Source organism: Panthera onca, chromosome A2 (assembly GCF_046562875.1).
Source record: "Panthera onca isolate mPanOnc1 chromosome A2, mPanOnc1 haplotype 2, whole genome shotgun sequence".
NCBI lineage: Eukaryota > Metazoa > Chordata > Mammalia > Carnivora > Felidae > Panthera > Panthera onca.
Genome location: NC_138340.1, coordinates 23,134,005 through 23,155,141, shown reverse-complemented (window position 1 = coordinate 23,155,141; position 21,137 = coordinate 23,134,005). Strand labels below are relative to the sequence as shown.

At 44.0% G+C, this 21,137-nt stretch overlaps 1 protein-coding gene across 1 annotated transcript in view; it reads right to left on the bottom strand.

The window, feature by feature from the left end:
• CACNA2D3 (calcium voltage-gated channel auxiliary subunit alpha2delta 3) overlaps positions 1-21,137 on the bottom strand; it is an 860,086-nt gene that overhangs the window by 285,330 nt on the left and 553,619 nt on the right. The window contains exons 12-13 of the mRNA XM_078442942.2: positions 12,831-12,909; positions 2,134-2,267 (exon numbers count right to left, since the gene is read on the bottom strand). Coding sequence (XP_078299068.1) covers positions 2,134-2,267; positions 12,831-12,909 — 213 coding nt within the window. The remainder of the gene's footprint in view (positions 1-2,133; positions 2,268-12,830; positions 12,910-21,137) is intronic.

The following is a 21,137-nucleotide window of genomic DNA, read 5'->3' as shown; positions in this document are numbered from 1 at the left end:
TGCTTATCGTGGTTTTTGACTTATCAAAGTTGGTTTTCATTTGGTTTTGTCTTTAAGGAGTTAAACTTATTCATGTTTCTTTTCATTGCATCTGGATTTTAGAGTCATTGCCAGAAAGATTTTCTCTGAATCCAGGTTATAGAGGGATTCACCCAGGTTTCGTTCAAGTGCTTGCATCATTTCATTTTTTACAGTTTGGACCACTGCTCCACTTGGATTTCTTTCTTGGGTAGGATGTGACAAAAAGAACTAGTTTCATCTTTTTCTAAATGGCCATCTAGTTTTCTAAAAAGCGTTTATTATGAAAACCATCCTGACCCCAGCGATCTGAGATGACACCTTTATCTATACCGAATTTTCATATGTAGTTGGATCCCTTGTTTTTTTTTTGGACCTCCTATTCTACTGACCTATCTCTCGGTTGCTGGTACCACTATGTTGTAATCATAGAGGCTCTGTTTTATAGGTCTTAAATTGATGAAACAAATAAAATGCCTGATCAAACTGGCTGATCAAACCCTGTTCAAACCACTGGGTGACTAGCTCACTTCATTCTTGGCAATAGTCACATGGCTCCTTTTCTTTAAGGCTTTTTCCTGCCACACTCAACCACACATAAGAGATGAAACCATCAGTGCTGTTGCTGTGGCTGTTGTTGTTAGTATGGTGCCCACATAGATGGGGCAGCTTAGCTATTTCATTGCCGTGATTTTAAACCAAACTGGGGTCAGACTACGGAAATGATGAATGCCCCAGGTCTCCCTGGCAACCAGAGAGGGTTTTTCAGCTTAGCATCCATCTCTATGCAAGGTGATTTCTCCCAGGGAAGGGGCAGGCCACCACGGTGTCCCCCAAGTTGGGTCCCCATATGCTGTTTTTGCCCTGCATTCACCTACAGCTGCCAGAAATGCAGCAAGAATGAGAGAGCTCATGGAGAGAAAAGCCGGCCCACCGCAGCCATTGAGATCACTCCAGAGGACAGCTGTGCCTGGGTTACAGTGATTAATGTGATGTTAATCCCAACAAAAACGATGGGAGAGAGGCCCTGTGAGAACATTTACAATCAATAAATGAAAAATGCCACTCCCATCAGACTCATTATCACTCTGAAAAATCACCCTGAAATTACACAAGAAACCTGGCCATTGAGCCATTACTAGATGATTGGCAAAGCTCCTCCTTTTACACTAATTCTACATCAGATTTTTTTTTTTTTTTTTGCTTGGAATTTGCTTTAGAATGAGTTCATGGCCAGAGTTCCAACATCAATCCAGTGCCTGTGTAACCACCATTGAAGCATATTCTCACTCGTCTCTGGGAAGAGAATGCAGCTGTGGCCTCTACGGCGGCTCCAATTCACTGTTGGAGCTAAACGTTGGTCACTTTCCCAAGCTGAGACCTCAAGATTCATCATCAGGACTGGGCCTCTCAGATGGCTAGCACTGAATCTAACAAGCCCATAATAACTGCTACTGATAGAATCTGTACACATATGGGAAGGAAAACAAAGTGCTGACCAGACACCTGCCAAAAGTGCTGGTTACATTCTGATGTTATGATTTTTCACCAACCTTGCTTGCCCAGAGGACCAACACAACTGTACCACAAAGGAAAATGTCATCAAACTCCATTATTGAGGAAGAGTTATAGAACAGCCATTGTAAAATTAATGAAAGAAAACCTCACTCAAGTGGACTTGGATGCTAGAAAGGGAGACCGGTCAGAAGAACTGTCAATCACAGACCCAACAGAAGACTACTCAACAGGAAAGGATCACCAGTTACAGGCCCCAACAGGAAAAGATGTACATTGCATCTTCTACAAGAAATCAAGCACCTTTGCAACCCAGCCAATGGGAAACCATCATCACCTTGAACTCTTGCTTCTCTCCAGTGGATTTTAGTTCAAAACAACCCCTCCCAACTTTTTCCTTTTTCTTCATAAAATAACGTTGGACTTGCCTACGGTTTTGCTGTAGCTTGCTTGTCCTGGATTGCAATTGTCTACTATTCCTGAATAAACGCATTTTTGCTGGTCAAACAACTGACAGTTTTATTTTTAAGGTTAACACCATCTTCTGGAATTCACAGAGGAAAACCCTCAGGCTCTCCCCCAAGGGCCCCAGGGACTCACAGTGCTGTCGATGTAAGCTTCAGTCCATACCACGTCGTGCTCCTGATCGATGACTTTGGGCCGGCTGAGTACATGCAGGTATTCCATGACATTTTCCTGCACATCAGCCAAGGTGGAGATCTGGGTGAAAAATCCTGCCGAGAGAAACAAGCTTAATAGCAGGAAGAAGTACACTGCAGAGCAAGCATAGGCCATTCCTTCTTGGCCTCTAGTTAACTTCTTTCATTTCTTTTCCTTTCCTTTTTATCTTTTTAATTTATTTTTTCAATGTGTATTTGTTTACTTTGAGAGAGAAAGCATAAGTGGGGCAGGGGGAGAGAGAGAGGGAGAGAGAGAATCCCGAGCAGGTTCCACATTATCAGCAACAGAACGTGACCTGAGCCAAAACCCAGAGTCAAATGCTCAACCGACTGAGCCACCCAGGCACCCCTTTTCCCTTTCCTTTTTAAACATCGTATCTCATCTCTCCCATCACCCACTTCATGAGTAATATGTTCATGTGATATTGAAAATATAATCAAGCAAAAGGAGTAAAATTAAGATCAACCATAAACCCATGTCTCAGAGAAAGCCCCTGCTAACCCAATAAAGAAAGTTCACCTGGACTTTTTCCCAACACATCCACATATACACATCCACATGCACCTTCTCTGTAAGAAATGGGAGTCCTCTCTACATGCCATTCTGGAGCTTTTTTTTTTTTTTTTTTTAACTTTAGTGACTTTATTTCCAATGGGAAAACTATGAACCACAAAATTTAAAGGCCATCTCATTTTTATAACTGTAACTATAGCTATGCCGAATGTGAAGGGGCATAAAATCTACTGAACACTCGGTAAACAAACTCTGTCTTGTTTGTTCTTGCAACATGAGGAAGTGGGCATAACTGTGCCCACTTTCAAGACAAGATGACTGAGGCAGACGAAAGAGATGTGCTTCGCCCAAGTTCTCACAGGTATCAGGCAGCAACCACCGAAGGTGCACCCAGGGTTAGGAGTCTCTTCATCCGCTCCTTCTGCTCCAACAGAATTTGGCCCTTTGTGTGTTTGAGGCGGAAACTCCAGCTCACATGCCTCATGTGGTCACCAGACCTGCGTTTTGAATAGGCTGGCTTGACATGGTTTCTAAGTACCAAAAAAAGTCTTCAATGTGCTATCATCTCGTGATGGGGACACCGTTTTGATTTTGAGCTCCTCTGAGTCCTGTTGGTTTCGCCATGGGCTAGGAGATGTTAGCAGAGGAGGCATGAGCTGAGCAAGGTCTGGGTCGCCGGAGTGGGGGGCTTTCATTCAAACATTTCTGAAAGGCTTTTGTGGTGCCCCGCACTGGAGAAGCAGGGATTAACAAGATCAGCACGACCTCCTGGGGCCTGGCAGGTCTGAGTAAACAGACAGCTGCAAAATAGCACGGTCAATATTATGCTGAAACCCACACCAGGGACAGTCCACTAAACCCAGCTACCCCAAGGAATGGTCAGTGCAGCTGGCCCCTGGAGGGTGAGGGCCCAGTTAGCTAGAGGGAGACTGTATCCATCACAGCAAGGGGTGTGAGTGAAGACCTAAGTGGAGAGTCAGGCCCCTTCTAGGAACTGAAAATCACTCCGAATGGGTGGAGTAAGGAGCTGGGGGAGGGGGGCTGGAAGTCAGATGCTGTAAGATCAGAGATGAGTGGGGGGGACAGTTACATAGGACCTTGGAAAGGAGTTTAGACTTTATCTTCCAGGCAGGTAGTCATGAGAGAATTTTAATAAAGGGGACACTGACGGACAAAATTTATGTTTCCTTCCCATGCCTTTCAATAAGGACCCTTACAACTAAGCTCACGCCATGTCCTACTTGCTAGCAAATCAGAGAAGGCTATGTATGCCCCTGAACCAGATCCGTCACAGCACTTGCTACAGTGTTTACAGAACCTCTCGTCTAAAACAGTGCCCGGGGTAAGGAAATGCCTGCCCCTCTGTTGTCCAGAATGGGCTAGAACACTCCCAGGGCATTTCCAAACAAAGGCCAGCTGGTTTGAATTTGCTGTGCCAACCCCAAACCAGGTTGGGACCATGTGGCTTCTGGCTTCCTGATGACAGCTCTGCACAGTGCTAATTAACATGCATTGTCACTCCTGTCCAGGGCTGGGGCCTCTCCCACCCCAGGGGAAACAGGGCCCCAAAGGCACAGACCGTGAGTGCCTGTTCCAGCTTGTGGCCTGGGAGGGGGCCCATGTGCACCTTGGCACTCCCTCTGAGGTCAGGCACTACAGTTAGGGACATCCATCTGGGATGGTGCTCCCACAAGGCTTTCAGGTGGCCCTTTCTTGGAGGCAAGGTGGGAAAGGCAAGATTAAAGAGGGCTGCTGGGTGACAGAGCATTCATGCTATCATCCCTTTATGCACGGCAACTGCAATCACAGTGTGACTGAGCAGAAAGCATTTCATCTCTCCTCTAGCAGGCAAAACTTGGGCTCTGAAGGAAGGGTGTTAGGTCCAAAAACAAGGCACAGGGGACAAGCTAAGAGAAGTGTTGCCACGTTGAGAGGAGAAGGAGAGAGCTGAAAGTTCTGGACCATCAGGGCACATGGGCGAACAATTCACAGTGTAGAGCAATTCCAATCGGGGATCCTGTGCCAAATGTGCACTGAAGACAGCATCTCTTAGGAGGAATTTTTCTTAGTTGTCTGTATTTTCATTCGAATGCTCAAAGCCAACAGTAAAAAACCCTGATTTGGGTTTTCCGAAATAGGGCCAAGAGAAGAAAGGGAATGAATGTAAGGAGGAGGATGGGAGAGAGATAATTAGCATAGGAGGGAGTAGGAAGGAAACACAATCACACATTTGGAAGGATATTGAGCTGGGACACCATACTCACTTGGCCTTGCTTATCATACTTAGAGCTCTGAAAAGCTGGCTTCTCCCCAGAGCTACAGACCCATAGCCAACTGTATACCTGACACCTCCATGGGGATGAGTAACAGGATTCTCAGGCTCAACTTGTCCAAAGCCAACTCCCAATTTCCCTGTCCAAACCCATTCCTCTCCTGGTGGGTCTTCCCCATCCTAGCAAATGGCGCCACTGCCCAATTAGGCCAAAAACATAAGAATTATCTTTGATAGCCATCATTTCCTCACCACACCCCATAGCTAATCTATGGCATGTTCCTCTGGCCCTGCCTCTAAAATATATTTAAAATTCTGTTTCCCATCTCCATTGCTCCCAAGACTCCATCATCTCTCCCCCAGAGCCTCTCACGCCTCTCCCTCCTTGTTATCTATACTCCTCATGGCAGTTGTATGGAATGTCTGTAGGTATAAAGCAGATCACCAACTCCCTTCTTAAGGTCCTAACATAGATTCTGTTTAGAGTTACAGTAAAATTCAAATTCTTACTCTGACCACCAAGACTCCCCATCAACTGGCCCCTTCCCACCTGGGTGACGGAATCCCCTTCTGTACTCCCATCCTTGCCCACTGTTTCACCTCACTGGCCTTTTGCTTCCTCTCACAGAACATGTTCATCATCAACCCCACCTCCGGGGCCTTTCACTTGCTGCCCCTTCTGCCCAGCATACCTTTTATCCTCTTTTGCCATGACTGGCTTCTGTTATCATTTGGAGATGAGCTGCCTGAACTTATTTCTTTCGATTCACTCCACCTTCCCTTTATTTGTTTTACTCTGTTCTCTTTCACTGGAATATAAACTCCATGACATGTGACAAAAATCTGGTGCCTATCTTGTCCAGAGCAGCATTCCCCAAACCAGGCACAGGGGTCTGGGGGAACCAACAGTAATGTAGGGACATTCATGAGGTCCGAGTGTCTCCCTGCACCTGGGCCACACAACAGCCTAACTCGTGTGCTCACTGTATACAGAGGAACTTGAGCTCAGTAACTTGTCCTGGATCAATTCGAATCTAGGTTCATCAGATTCCAAAACCTTTGCTCTTCACCACAGAAGACACTGCCTCTCCCCGTATTGGGAAGGGTCAGGCACAGCTGCTCAGAGGTCCTGCCCCAAGAGGGTGACTCTCGTGGGCTGTTTGTGTCTCAGTGGCTGAGAATTTGAGGATGGGGATGGGAAATGTATAGCTCTCCCCTGAAGTTCCTGGGAACTGCTCAATGATTAGCACCGAAGATCTACTGAAAAGGTCACACGTCACAGTTCTAACTTCTATCTCAAAACATAGACCAGGGATGCAGATGTATAAAATGTAAGAAAAGCTGAAATTATAAAAATACTATTAATAATGTATACTGCAAAGCTTAATGCAAATTTATCATCTAGCCCCAATTCATTAAAACTTAAAAACTTTCTGAAGGCTCTTTTTTGTTTTAAAATGTTTTCATATAAGTTTTAGTTAACAAATGTACCTTTTGATGGATAACAGGAAGTCACTGAGGGCTGGCCGCTTTGGCTGTAACCATAGGTGCTTCCCTTGTTTTCCCTCCTCATTCTCTGGACTGGCCACCTGCCCTCCTCCCTCCCCTCACTTTCATTTCTTTTAAATTCTAGCTCGTGAATGTTTATTCTCTTCTTTAATGTGCTTTTTTGGACTTCATAGATCATGTAAGAAAACAGAATCAGCAATCATTTGGTAATTACCAAGGACTAATTAATGCTGAAATTAGCCATCTATTACAAGTGGTCTGCTCATTTTTCTACATAACATCAATTTATTTACCTTATTCCCTTACACAGCCTTCTGTGAACTCTGGGTTACAACTACTCAATGCGATAAACCACAGGCAGCCTGGTGCTTTGTGTTTCTGAGATTTTACCACCCTTACTTTGAGATTTCTTAAGGGTCCTTGTCGAAAAGATGCCTCTGCGTGAGATGCTCTGTTGGCACATCACTCGATACTCAGCTTTGTGGTGATGCCAGAGGCGAGGGCCCTGTAAGTCAGTCCTCAGTGGGAGACTCTTTCTGTGCACATCGTATGCCGGGGTCCCTGTTCCATCTTTGGTGTGATGGACACTGCTCCTAGTGAGTCTTTTCAGAGGCTTCTCCCCGGCCCGCCTCTTAAATAAGACAAGCTGAAAACTAGAAAGCCAAGATTCCAGTCTTGTCAGAGCAATAAGGTGGGCAGTGAGGTCGATGGTGTGACCTTGTGTGCATCTCCTAAGGAAACAGCAGTGTTCTCAGAAGACCCTCGCAGTGTTCTATCTCCCTCCTCCCTGTCAACAGCACACACTGCTGAAAAAAAACCCACTTATTTCTGCAGAAAAATGTAGTTTACAAAGTGCTTTCTGTCTCCACAGTTCTTTGGACTTTCACAAAGACCAAGCAAGAGGTCTACTGAGCCCTGAGAGACGAGGGCTCTTCAAGGAGTTGGGAAGAACCCATTGGGAGAGAATGCCCCCCTGGACAGGGAGCCCAGTGGCCCTGGTGGGCATCGTTGTCAAGTGTGAAGCCATCGGAATGAGCCCCAAACCTCAGATTTAGGAGCAAGCCTTTTCCTTTGTGAATAAAATTACATTTTTAATTTCAAATCTCATGTTAGAAAAAACTAATTTGAAGGATCATGCGGTAGAGCTAGGAATGCTGGCTTGTCTGCAGCTCTACTGCTGAGCCAACTCTTCCCACCTCATCTCCTCTCAGAGCCTTAATGTCCCCATTTGTAAAATGTCAGGAACTGGACCACACGCCTGCACAGGCTGAGGCAGGATCACTTCTGGGACGCACAGGCTGAGTATAAATCCTGGTCTAGCCTTTACGCGCTGTGGCATGTTAAAGTCCTTCCTCAAACTCTAAATTCTGTTTTCTAGATTCTCCCATATGATGGGAAACAAGCACAAGTCTTCTGTGAAACAGGACTATCATCCCCCCAAAGAGAGGCAACCCTACAGCCTGGTGAAGAGTTAAGCTTGGGCTTTGGATCAGCTGGGCCTGGATCCTGGCTTGGCCACCTGGTGGTTGCTAACCCAGAGCAAGGTGCCAGTCTCTCCAAATCTGCTTCCTGCTCACGCACCTCCCAAAGCTTTACGAGGTCAGAGATAACACACCAAAGTGCTCTGCATTCTACCTGGCATTGAGTAAGCAGTTTGGTGTGCTTAGCTGTGGTTTAACAACAGTAGTCCTGTCTTCCTCTTCATCACCATTACCCTCTCCCCTCCAATCCTCATGTTTATAGAATGTGCACAATGGAATATTATTCAGCCATGAGAAAGAAGGAAATCCTACCACTGAGACAACATGGATGGCCCTTGAGGGCACCATGCTAAGTGAGTAAGTCAGACAAAGAAGGACTAATACTATATGATACCACTTATACATGAAATCTATGTGGAGTCTAAAAAAAGCCAAACTTGTAGAAGCAGAGTAGAATAGTGGTTACCAGGGGTTGGAGGAATTGGGAGATATTGGTCAACAGGTATAAAATTTTTAAAAATTACATAAATGTATCTGAATGACATTTTTGCCTTCTTCCACCTGCTCCAAAATGGCAAAAAGTTATAATTTTCATTTTCCCCTCAATCCCACCTACAACCATTCTGGGCTCATAAATATAACAATCTTTTAGGGGACAAGACACTTGGAAAGGTATGGCGAAGCTAAGGATTTGGGGATGGAAAAAGACTGTGGGTCTGAGTGCTCGAGGAGGTCTTAGGCCACCAGTTCTCTCTCAGATCAGGAGAAAATGACCATTAACCCATCAAAAAGGGACAAGCTGACCAGAGGGACAACCAAGAGAGACTCATGGGGCATTTCCATTCGACCTAACGATGACTGATGGGTTGAGAACCCAAACACAGAGCCCCTTCTTTATTTGCACAGCTGGAAAACACTCCCTCCACCACGATTTCTGAAGGAGAGTCAGGCATTGCTTATTTAAAATCTTGGCACACTGAACATTAGAGAAGGTCATCACGGCTTTATGGAGTATCTGGGCTAGTCGGTCCCTCTTTCCAGTTTTCCCAGCTCACTTGTTTCTCCAATAGTGTGAATACAGAGCTTTAAGATCCACAAGCCACCCTACAGTGGCAATGATTATTTTCAAGGGTTTAAAATGATTTGCCTCTTTGCCTCATTAGGGCTGGTTCCCTCAAGATAGGACCTAGTTATGCATAAAATGAAACAAACCAATGAGATCCAGGCCTCTCTGGAGTTTGCTAGTAGATTGGACAAGACAGAGAACCCCTGCAAGGGGCATGAATGTCCCCAGGAATCCGTTTCCAGGGGACAGTGTCTGAGGTGCACTGACTGAGAACTGTCTCCATGGTTACCAGACTCTACTGGTGCAGATAGTGGGTCCCTGACTACTGACCTGGGGAAGAGGTGCTGGCCCTAGGACTCCTGAGTCACTTCGGTCAGTCAGCCAGCAGACTTCTCCTTGGGCTCCCCTGGGCTCCCCCTGTGTCTGTTTTGGTCCCCAAATGCTAATGCTCCATTTCACTGAAGAACTTGGCTGACTCAGGGAGAAAATATGTAAGGGGGGGCCCCCTCTGGACCTCATGTCACTTGAGATGAAAAATGTTATGCTGCCTCCATACTATAACAATCTGAGACTATAAACAATGATTTAATTAATGACCAGAGAAGAATACTTGCTCACCGATGTTACATGGTCTGAAACCCCATAACTGACGCAACGTGAAGCCAATGTTTATATGGGCACAGATGACTGGAAGCTAACATTTTGGTGGCGACTGTTACTTTGAAGAGTGGCAAACAATGACATTTTATTCACAAGGCCCTTTAGAAAAGAAGCAGAGTGAGGAAGGCAGACGTCTTGAGACAGACTTGCTTTGGCAGGGAAGGAAATGACTGGATTTGTTCAGGAAGAGAAGGAGAATCACTGTGGAATCTGATGGCCCAGCCAGCAAGGCAGCTACTGTTACCTCCTTGGGTTTTCCAAGTTGCTGTACTCAGAACTTATAAATCTAAAGGCCTATATTCTATATCCAGGCCCTGGAATACTCTGAGTTGACTAAATTGTCTTCAAAAGGATGCCTCAAAGCTTCTTATAAACAATGGCTAAAACTGAATTATGGTGTAATATTAGTTGATTAAGACAAGACTTCAATTTGAGTAATTTTCATCAGCTGGACACAGACAGATACAAACAAGAACCCATGACTAAATGCATCCTAGCTGATGGGAACAACTACAATCCAATGTGGCAGGAATAACAGCAACATTTTTTAAAAACTTGAAAATGGAAAGGAACTCTTTCTTTTCAAGACCACAAAATAAAGGAAAAAATGGGAAAAGTGTAGTTCGCTCAAGGTTTTCAAATGTCAACAAAGTTCCAAAACTTATTTCAAGAATGGCCTCTTCACTCAGAGGAACTCTGGGATCCACTGAACCCCCATATCTTCATTGCCTATGTTTCTCCTATACTTTGCCCCAAGTGAAGCCAGATGCATTATCCTGAGACAATCAGAATTGTTGATACCTTTTAGTGAGGCCAGCCAGCCACTAAACTAAACTAATTGTAAAATGTGTTATGTTAGTGCTTCAAGGAAATGTTAAAAACCTTCCATGCTGTTCTCTCCTTTTAAGATGAGGGGATTGACACGGGCTTAAAAGACTGTTCCAAGTAGAAGCAGAGAATTCAAGACAATGTCAAGCAAAGGGAAAGGCGAGAAAGGTTTATTTGGTTGTCCATGCACCTTTTCACCACTCATGTCCCACACCTGCCCATTCACAGTGCTAAGCCCCCGCAGAACACATATATTTTTCTCTATGGGATTACCTCCACCCATGCCCAATTCAGCTTGGGGAGACCTGCTCCAAGCTTGGGGTCATCATCTTTTCTGGGGGAATGAAGGGACTTGAAATCAGAATTTAGAATGCTGACCAGTCTCAAGTGAAGAAGATACAAACTCTTCTTTTGAATATCATGTCTTGCCCACAATGTGTTGTGTGGACAGAGGAGTGTGCACGGCATGGTGTGGTCATTTCTAGATGTGCACACACCACAGCGGGCAGAGGGGGGTGGTCTGTCTACAAAGAGGAAGAATGTCATGGGGTGCAGAAAGAAACCAAGGAAGAAAGGAACTGAAACCAGCCTCCTGGTCCCTCATGAAACATGAGCTTCTCTTCCCGCTCTGGGCTCTGAGTCACTCCTTTTCCTCTCCAAAACACTCCTCTTTTTAATTTCAGAGAGCAACTTCAGCTGCTTGCAACTAAAATAACTTTGTCTTAAGAGCTGGGGTGTGCAAACTCTTCATGGAGTCCTCCTTCCTCCACTAATGTACAAACATTGGAACTTTTTTTTTTAATAAAGCATGGCTTAAGAGACAATATTAAAAAAGACCACCTAAATCTATCAAGACTAGTTTACTATGTGATAGGACATGCCTTCCTTTGTAAATGTGTATAGCCAATTTACTCATTTTTCAAACATTAAAGGAGCACTCACTCTGAGTGAGATAGGAGTCTGGGCTCTCCCCAAGTGCTCATGATGAAATCAGAGTAAAAGCCTGTTCTCATAGAACATGTAGCCTCCAAGGGGAAATAAGACATGCCTACAGATCAAAATGGCACCAGGAAATAATACAGGACATGTATTTGTGAGGCACTGCACTACCAGTTTTACCTGCAGAACCCCATTTCAGGCTCACAACAGTGTCGGGCACGTGTCATCATTACCCCTGCTCTGTAGGTGACACAACTCAGACCCAGATAGGTCTGGTAACTTGTCCATGGGTGGTGGATGGTGGAGGCTAGATCTGAACTCAAGGAGTCTGGGTTAAGACTCCAGGGGTTGGACTTGACCAGCTATTTGCCTCCTCTGTTTTGCCTTTTTGGTTGTGTGTAGCATGAAAAGAAGCCCTTTACTGACTAGTGGGCCAGTTACCTCCCTCCTTCTGTCTTCCCCAAAGCATTGTTTCTGACACACAACAGGAGATTATTAAATAATAAACCTCGGAGTATCGAAAAGGCAACAATTACTGAGCATTTACCATGCCTCAACATTGAACCAGGTACCTAATATACACCATTTCATTAATCCTTACATTTAAAAGGAATCAAAGGAAGAACTATTATCCACATCCTGATTTTGGAGATTAGAACATTGAGGCAGGTTAAAAACTAATTCGATTAGTTAAGTAGGCTAAGTTATGCTATGGGAACATATCAAACTGGAAATCTCAGTAGCTTAACACAAAGGGTTATTGATTATACTGGCAGCATGGGCCGGCACACAGCCGGGGGCAGGGGGAGTAGAAAGGCCTCCGTCCCTAGTGGTCACTCAGGAAACCGGGCTGATGAAGTCATCTCATGACTATTCCATCCAGAGCATGGAGTTTCAGAGTTCACAAGGGCAGGAGAACATTGTATGGACACTATCATACTAGCTCTAACGCGCTTTAGCCTAGGAATGATGCAGGTTGGTTTTGCTCACGGCCTACTGAACCTGTCTTGAGGCCCCAGCTAACTGCAAGGGGACTAGGAAGGTGGAGTGAACACACGGGTATCTGGTGATCAGTAAAGTGCTATGCCATCGTAATCATCCCAAGGTCACCCAGCAACTAAGCGGCAGAGTGTAGAGGGTTAACCATTCCACATGACAATGTCCTCAAAATTTGTAAATGTATTTCTGGAGATGCTATTATAAGTTATCAAAACTCATCTAGAAACACCCAAACATTGTCTTAGAACTCATAGCCTTCTCTTAGAACTTTCTACTTTCTCAGGACCATCCCAATTTTGGCACATCCGAGGGGAAGTTACTCAGAGCCAAGCACACGGGGGGAACCTACCTTTGTTGGCACAAGCCATCCACTTGAGATTGTCTGCAAAAGCAGCCTCCCGTCCAATGAGGTAGGTGAAGATGCGGACCTGAGAGGAAGAGGAACACAGGCATCAGTGGTGTTCACCTTTCACTCTGCTGCCCCAGATCACATGCGTGGCACACACACATGTGGTTTACCTCTTTAATGCCCCAGGCTTCCCATCTGTAGGAACATATTTAAGACAGTTGAAGTACAGTCAGCTAGAAATATATTCAAAACTCAGGCCTTTGATCTTTTAAACCATATGGCACTGGTGGTGGTTGTTTTTCGGTGTGCAACACACGACAGAGGAGAGCAACTTGAAATGGGAAATGGCAACATCACGGGTCTGGGTTTGCTACAAACATATGGACAAGGATCGTCCAGGCCTGGACCAAATCCGCAACCATTTTCCTCATCCACACAGGAAATGCAGGGTATGCTCTTCCTGGGAATAAACGCCACCAAAAGACCCTCAACATCCCTCTCCCCCAATGGTGAGGACAGGCTGCAGAGAGTCTTACCATCTGTGGTGTCTGGCGTGATTTTAGGAGGTAATTAAGTGGGACCAGAGGCACGGCCTGTAGCCAGGAGACCAATGGGGACTCTTTCTTGCCTTCTTAAGCATTTGGTTCCCAAAGAGTAGAAAACACATGTAAAACCCTGTCTCTCTCATTTTCTACTGCTTTCTCAACTCTCTCCCATGAGGCTAGTATTCTCTGAAATAGAGTACAATCCATCCCCCAAAGTAGTACTTGAGGGTAAGATGGAAGAAGAGGAACTAAAAGGGATACAACTCTTGAATTCAAATTTAAAATGGTACATGGCTGAAGACTGCACAGTCCAAACAAAAGTCTTCTGGCGGGCCAAGGATGGTGCTGTGGCTACCTCTTTGTGGCTCAGTTAATGAAGACACACTATCGGATGAAGACACTGGATATGTGGTACGAGAGGCTTTACCATCTGGTGTCCCCCCAGCCCGCTGAAACTGGCTCAGGCATCCCTATTGCCCCTTCAGTGCCTTTATTATAGTGTAGATAACTAGTATCTTGTGTGGTTATGTCTGTGAGGTTGATTCCCGCTAGCCTGTCCACCTGATGCAGGGAAGGAAGAGGTGTGCCTCTTTCCCCTGGCTATGTCCTGATGGAGCACAGCTCAATATATGAATGGGTAAAAATACACGAATGCTCCCAGCTGAGTAAAAAAAATGCAGATTGTGCTTTCTTTTATTTATTTAATTATTAACTTTTTAAGTAGGCTCCATGCCCAACATGAGGTTTGAACTCACAACCCCAAGACCAAGAATCATGTACTCTACCGACTGAGCCAGTCAGGTGCTCTAGATTTTGTTTTAATTATAAATACCCTCTTCTCTGGGCACTATAGCTTGAAAGCTAGTTTAAAGAGGTGTGTGTGTGTGTGTGTGTGTGTGTGTGTGTGTGTGTGTGTGTATTTAAGTTTTTATGTATTTATTTGGAAAGAGAAGGAAGGGGAGGGGCAGAGAGAAAGAGAGGGAGAAAGAAAATCCCAAGCAGGCTCCGTGCTGTCAGTGCAGAGCCCAATGTGGGGCTCAAGCTCAAACTGCAAGATCATGACCTGAGCCGAAATCAAGAGTCAGATGCTTAACTGACTGAGCCACCCAGATGCTCCTAAAGAAATGTTTAAACACACGTTATCATTACATAACCTCAGCCTGTCCTCACTTGTGTGCACGAAGGCAGTCATTTCATCCATCACAATTCCTCCAAGGGTGCTTCCTGAGTGGGTGAGCAGGCAGAGAGAGATTTGCCTCTCTTCATTCCCCTCACTCTCTCCCACACTATTCCCAATGGAGTCACATTGAGAGAGAAAGGATATGTCACTTATTTATTATTATTATCATCATCATCATCATCATCATCATCATCATTATTATTACTTAAATTGGGAGATTCTGGCTTCTCTTGGAGGAAAAAAGAGAAGAGTCAGTTTCACGTGGCCAAAAGTGATTATCACTGACCAAGCCCTACATAAAGTCACTTTCTTGTTCACTTTTCCTGCCTGGCCACTGTGGGCATTTAGCTGAAGATGTCTGATGTAGGTGGTAGCTGAGGTCCAGTTAATTAAAATGATTTGCTTAATTTCATCTAGTCCTGGGTCATCTGAGTTCAAGCCCCATGTCAGGCTCTGCGCTGACCGTGTGGAGTCTGCTTGAGAGTCTCTCTCCCTCTCTCTCTCTCTCTCTCTCTCTCTTTCTGTCCCTCCTCTGCTTGCACTCTCTCTCTCTCTCTCTCTCTCAAAAATAAACAAATAAACTTAAAAAAATTCATCTAGTCCTGCCTTGGGATAACACTGGGGCCTCCTCTCAATCTCTTCAAGATGCTGGGTCTGTCCACATAGAAAACCCCAACCAGCCCCATGGCCCAGAGCCAGCACCCAGAGGAGCCAGCACTGGAATACAGTGTTGTGAGACCCAGACCCATGCTTTTTTTTTTTTTTTTAATAAGTCCTCACCTTTCATTTCAAATTTAAGCTGTTTTAAGGGAAAACCCTAGATTGATAAAAACTTCCATCCCCACTGGCTTTTAATGAAGCAGAAAGCTTAAAAGATAGCTCTTCGTAAATGAAGCTAGGGGTCTATCTTTGCAGGCAAATAGGAAAAGATGTGGCACAGAGCAGCCCGTATGTTCGCATGCACCAAACCTCCTCTGCCATGCAGATTAAGAACCTCAGGATAAACTGAGTTCTCTCTCAGCGGCATGGTTAAAGCTCCAGCACAAGGCTGTGAACCACTAGCAAGACTTCTATAATCCCTCACTTAAAAAGATGGCAACCCATTTGGAAAACCAGCAGGATCGTGCCAAACTTCAGGCCAGACATGACTGCTCAAAGAACTGTGCTAACAATAACCACAATAATGGAATCCAGCATTGCAGCCCCCACACCCCCGCCATGGCTCCTATACCACTGCTGTGACCCCTACCTGGCCCTGGGAACGGGGCCCTGGGTCAGGTACATGCTAAAGGATTTATAGGCATCATATTTATTTTGTTAGTTTGTATTTTATTTTACTGCTTATGAAAGAGGATCAGAATCATGTTCAATCTTTCCATTTATGTGGCGCCCTTGGCTCCCTGGGGGACTGGCCTCCTTATCTGAGTAGAAACGGCATGGAAAGGACTTGTCACATCTCTGCCTATAAAATAAACATCATCAAACAATACTAGGTCCACACCCTGGATTTCTCACAATGATGCCTTTCAACTGGCAACAAAAGAGAAGGGATTTTTACTCCAAAATAAACATTTTGGAGAGCAATTTAACAATATCCATAGTATTTTTTATTTGTAATTTTTTCAGGCCCAGTAATTCTATCTCTAGGCATTTATCTTATAGCCAAGATAACAACAACAACAAAAATACCCGTAGGAGCTGAGCAGGTATCAAAGATGACAGGAAGTGATAGGCATATGGAAAAACTATAGAGTTGAATGTCTTCATAAAGCCTTGTAATTTCATTTTATACATTTTCACCAATACACAAAAATGGTAAAGCTACAAGATTGTTCACCTTCATTATTTGTAATAGTCAATAACTGTTAGAGCTTAAGTGTCTCTTGATAGCTGAATGGCTAAAAAAAAAAAAAAAAAAAAAATTACAGTCCATTCACAGAGCCGAATACCCTGTAGATATGTACTCATGTAGAAAGACATCTGGTATAAACTGGTGAGGGGAGCAAAGGCAAGTTGTAGGATATGGTATAGCACAGAATCCTATTTTTCTTAAAGGGGACTTATACTTTTTATTTCACAAATGTCTCTCTCATTTGAATGTTTTTACAAATGAACAAGTATTGCTTTAATAATTGAAGATCATTCTAAATGAGCAGAAAGTAATCAGAAGGCAACTTCTTGAACCATTCTACAAGGACCTAGGAAAAATCAATGTAGCACTGAAAATCCAACACAAGAGATGAAATGTGGCCATTAAGACCCAGCCCTGCATTTTCCATGGGGGGCTGCCATAGTCCACCGCTCAATTAACTGAGCGCAAAAGCTGGAGAAGTAACACAATCAAATCGCTCATTTCCATCATTAGCAGATTCTGTAATCTGATAGATATTATTTCCAACAATTAGAGATTTCTTCCCCAAGAAGCACCTTTAAAGAAATGTTCACAAGTCTGCCTTGAGGCCAACTACTTTTCAGATCAGAGGTGGTCTTGAAAGCCAGGTTCACAGCACAGAATATCGAGGGACAGAGGCACCACACAGTTCAGACCACAGCAGGAAGGACACACTGAGGCTCCCCAGAAAGCCAGGCCTTTGTGTTCATCATTTGCAGGCATGAAGGCACCACTCTCATTAATGCAGCACAAAGGCAGCGGGGGAAAGTCTGCATCAACCTATTAGTTCATTTTGATCTCCCATTTAAGTTTGTATGGTCTTTAAGTATTCTATAAACCCAATTAAGCTTAATAAAATTTAGAATGTGGACATTTCTAAGTTCAAAGTCACTTAATTTAATCTGCTTAGTATAAAATTTCCCAAGTGAAACAAACAAAAATCTCAATCCAGTTTTCCCAAAAAACAAATCATGCTTACTCATGTAGATGCAATTCCCACCAGAAAATGTGAGAGGCACCATTCCTCTCATGGTGAATATAGGTAGTTTGAGTTTATAATAATAATGAACCAAATCTCTTCTTTCTATAGCCGTCAAAATAGGAGACGAAGAGTGTCTGCCAGTACACCTATCGTGGACACGTTTTACAGCCAGAAAACAGGCGGCCGCCAACTCCCCCACAAGTCCCTTTGGTAATGAATGGGACATGGTCAATGACCATGCTTTTGAAACAGTCTGAGTGTAACAGGTCATCCTCCATCTGTCACAAGTAACTTCTGAGCACCTACTATGTACCAGGGACCTTTCTTGGTGTTGGGGATAAAATGGATAAACCGTTAAAACAAACTCTGTCTTTAGGGAGTTTACATTTTCATGGGAGTAAAACAGATAATTAATGGCAAATTCATATCTAACATTTATTTGTTGGATTAAATGCTTATGAGGAAAATAAAGCACAGTAAGGCAATGGAGAGTGATGAAAGCTGCAAGAGAGGAAGGGAAGCCCCCCCCACCCCCTCGATAATGTGACATGTCATCAGGGATCTGGACAAAATGGGGTGGGAGAGGCAGAACAAGACACATGGCTATTGAGGAAGAATGCTCCAGGTGAAGGGAACAGAAGGGAACAGAAAGTCCCAGCCACTGGGACTTTGAAGGCACCAGTGGAAATGGAGTGGAGTCAATTAGCAGAGGTTGTAGAGAATGAACTTGGATAGACAACAGGGCCCTTGCAACCACTGTTAGAGAACAGAACCACAGAAGGGACTGAGTCGGAGTCTGATATGAGCCACATATAATCTTGTAAAAGGGTAAGTGTGTTTATAGTGTAGAGAATGAGAATAAGCCATGAGAAGTCATGCTCAACTTGGCTGCTCATTTGATTTTCCTGTGATGTTCTTACAATTCTGAAGACCCAGGTCCCATCCAAGCACAATTAAATAAAACCCTCTGGAGCAGAGAGTCTTTTAATCTCTCTTGGTTCCAATGTGCAACCAAGTTTGAGAACCACAGCCATAGGGAGACAGGGTAGAGCAGAGACACAAAAGTAGGAGGCCACCAAAGTGGTCCAGGTGAGAGATGACAGTTGCTCTGGCCAGGGTGGGGAGAGTTCTTAGACTTCACCGAACATCAGGATCACCAGGGGCCTTGGATCACATCTTACCCCAACACCCACCCTCCAGAGATTCAAATTAAGTAAGCCACAGATCTACATTTTTAAAACAGCACCCGTGGTAGGTCTGACATAGGTAGACCGATGCCAACTTTATTTATTTATTTATTTATTTATTTATTTATTTATTTATTGCCAATGTTTTAAAATAACACAGAGAAGATGAGCCTTGAGCAAAGGGAAGTGGAAGCAGGAATTAATAAATCAGTGGAGCCATTTCCAACAAAGGTATTTCCATACATTGCTAAGGATTGAGGCTAAACTTCTAGTTTATAATTTGTATGTGGTTTAAAAAAGATAGAGGAGATGGATCAAGAAGACATTTTTTTTTAAGTTTGTGTCAATCCAACAAGGCAGGAACATCAGACACCAACCAGACTGGGCAAACAGGACCAGCCATATGCAGTTCCTTTTTTCCCAAGAAAGGGCAGATCTGTGCCCACATGTCTGTAGCTGATCTTTACACCCAAAGCACTGCTCCTCAGAATTACAATAACCCCATTCTTGCTCCCATGTACAGAGGAAAGAGCTGAGGGCAGCACATTTAGGAACCTCCAAATACATACTCTCCACATTTATTTTTTAAAAAGACTATGTTTTATTTTAAAATAACATTTACTACAAATCTAGTACTTATAAAAAACTTATAAAACATGGATCCTGAGAAACTTAACAGAAGACCATGGGGGCGGGGAAGGAAAAAAAAAAGAGAAGGAGGGAGCCAAACCATAAGAGACTCTTAAAAATTGAGAATAAACTGAAGGTTGATGGGGGGTGGGAGGGTGGGTGATGGGCATTGAAGAGGACACCTGTTGGGATGAACACTGGGTGTTGTACAGAAACCAATGTGACAATAAATTTCACATTAAAAAAACATGCAATCTACATGGATTATATGTATAAATGGCTTTTGCTAAAAGAATCATCGAGTACCTCTGGGGGCCCACATCCATGGGTTCCAAATTTTAATTCAACTAAGTGGCGGCCTCTGCAAATGAATATGTGCACTTACTTTTATGTCTTTGCACCTGCTCATGCCCCTTCAGACTCACTGCCCAACTCAATTATTCCCTAAAATACCTTCAGGATTTCTCAAAAATAGTCTATGACTTCAACTTTAGAAAGAAGTCTCCTGATGTCTTTATGTCTTAAAGTCAACTTACTATTACTGAGTATGTTCTTGCTCTGTATCTTCACAAGATATATTCCTAACCAACTTCTCTTATTTGCTCATTCCTATGAATTATGGTGCAGAGAAGCACCTCTGAATAAAATCTTTAACCTCTAAGCAGAAGATGAGGGCTGGAGCTTGATTATTCCCCAAATGCTTCATAAATGACTGCCAATATTGTCTTCACGGAAGCACTGCAAGAGTAGAGGCAGCCCTGGAGAAGGCTGATGCCAATGGACACAGTTATACTGAGCAGGTCGCTTTAATCTAGAAGCCATCATGTTCATAATAAAAGGAGAAACATCCTTATCCAAAGGCTGAGAGAGGCGCATAAGGTAACACTGTCCTGAGCAGCAATACGAGGGGACAAATTGAATTAAATTACAAAAGTAATAAAATTTCAACAAATGAGTATCATAGATCATTATGATAAATGGACTGTCATTTGGGGGATGCTGTAAGAGTCTGTATAATCTCTTTCCTCTCAAGCACAGTGCCTGATACCTCATGTGTGGTACTGAAATATCACAATTCAGAAAAAGTGCAATTTGGGAATCTTCTGAGCAGGAGGATGCAAGTCTGGTTTTATGGGCATGTGTTTTTTCAAGGTGGAGAAGGTGTGTCTGAATCGCCCAGAGGCTGAGCTGAGTTAGCACAGCAGAGCACAGGTGCGACGACACACTAATCACAGAACAACAAGTAGTCAAGCTACAAACATCCTCAAAGGTGGGTGACACAATTCATTAGACTATCCAGCCCCATGGACTTCATTCAGGAGGCAAAGCCAGTGTATAAACTGTTTTTTTATGTTCTGTGCTTTTGATGCTCTGGGGCGTTGCTGCCTTGGAGGAACTACCCCTCCCCGGGTTAGCTAATTCCTGGAGGTAGCAAATAACTTGCCTGCAGGTGCACCTCTGAATGCAAATAAACCAATCCAGACCTCCTCTTTTTATCAGATGTTCACACTCTGGACCATTCTCCACCTGTCCTAACCACTCCATGGCTGCTACCGGACAATTAGGGACAGTTCTTATGCCCCAAAGTCCACTGAAATTATCCAATCCCAACCCTGCTTTGCCTCTTTCTTACATGAAGCCACAAAAAGGCTTCAGCCCTCTAGCTCCCCTCTCTCTCTCTTTCTTCACACTCGCCTTGCCTCGGTGTTTCCCTTGGTGAAGCTCCATGTGGTATGGCGTGCCTCTTGCTTCTAGAGGACAACAAGTATAATAAACTTCTTCCTTCACACCAGCCACTTCTATGCCTGCGCACCTTACCATATCTGATTCAAATAAATACTAAGTACCCTCAAAAAATCTAGGAATCAGGAGACCTGGGCTCCAGGTGCGCC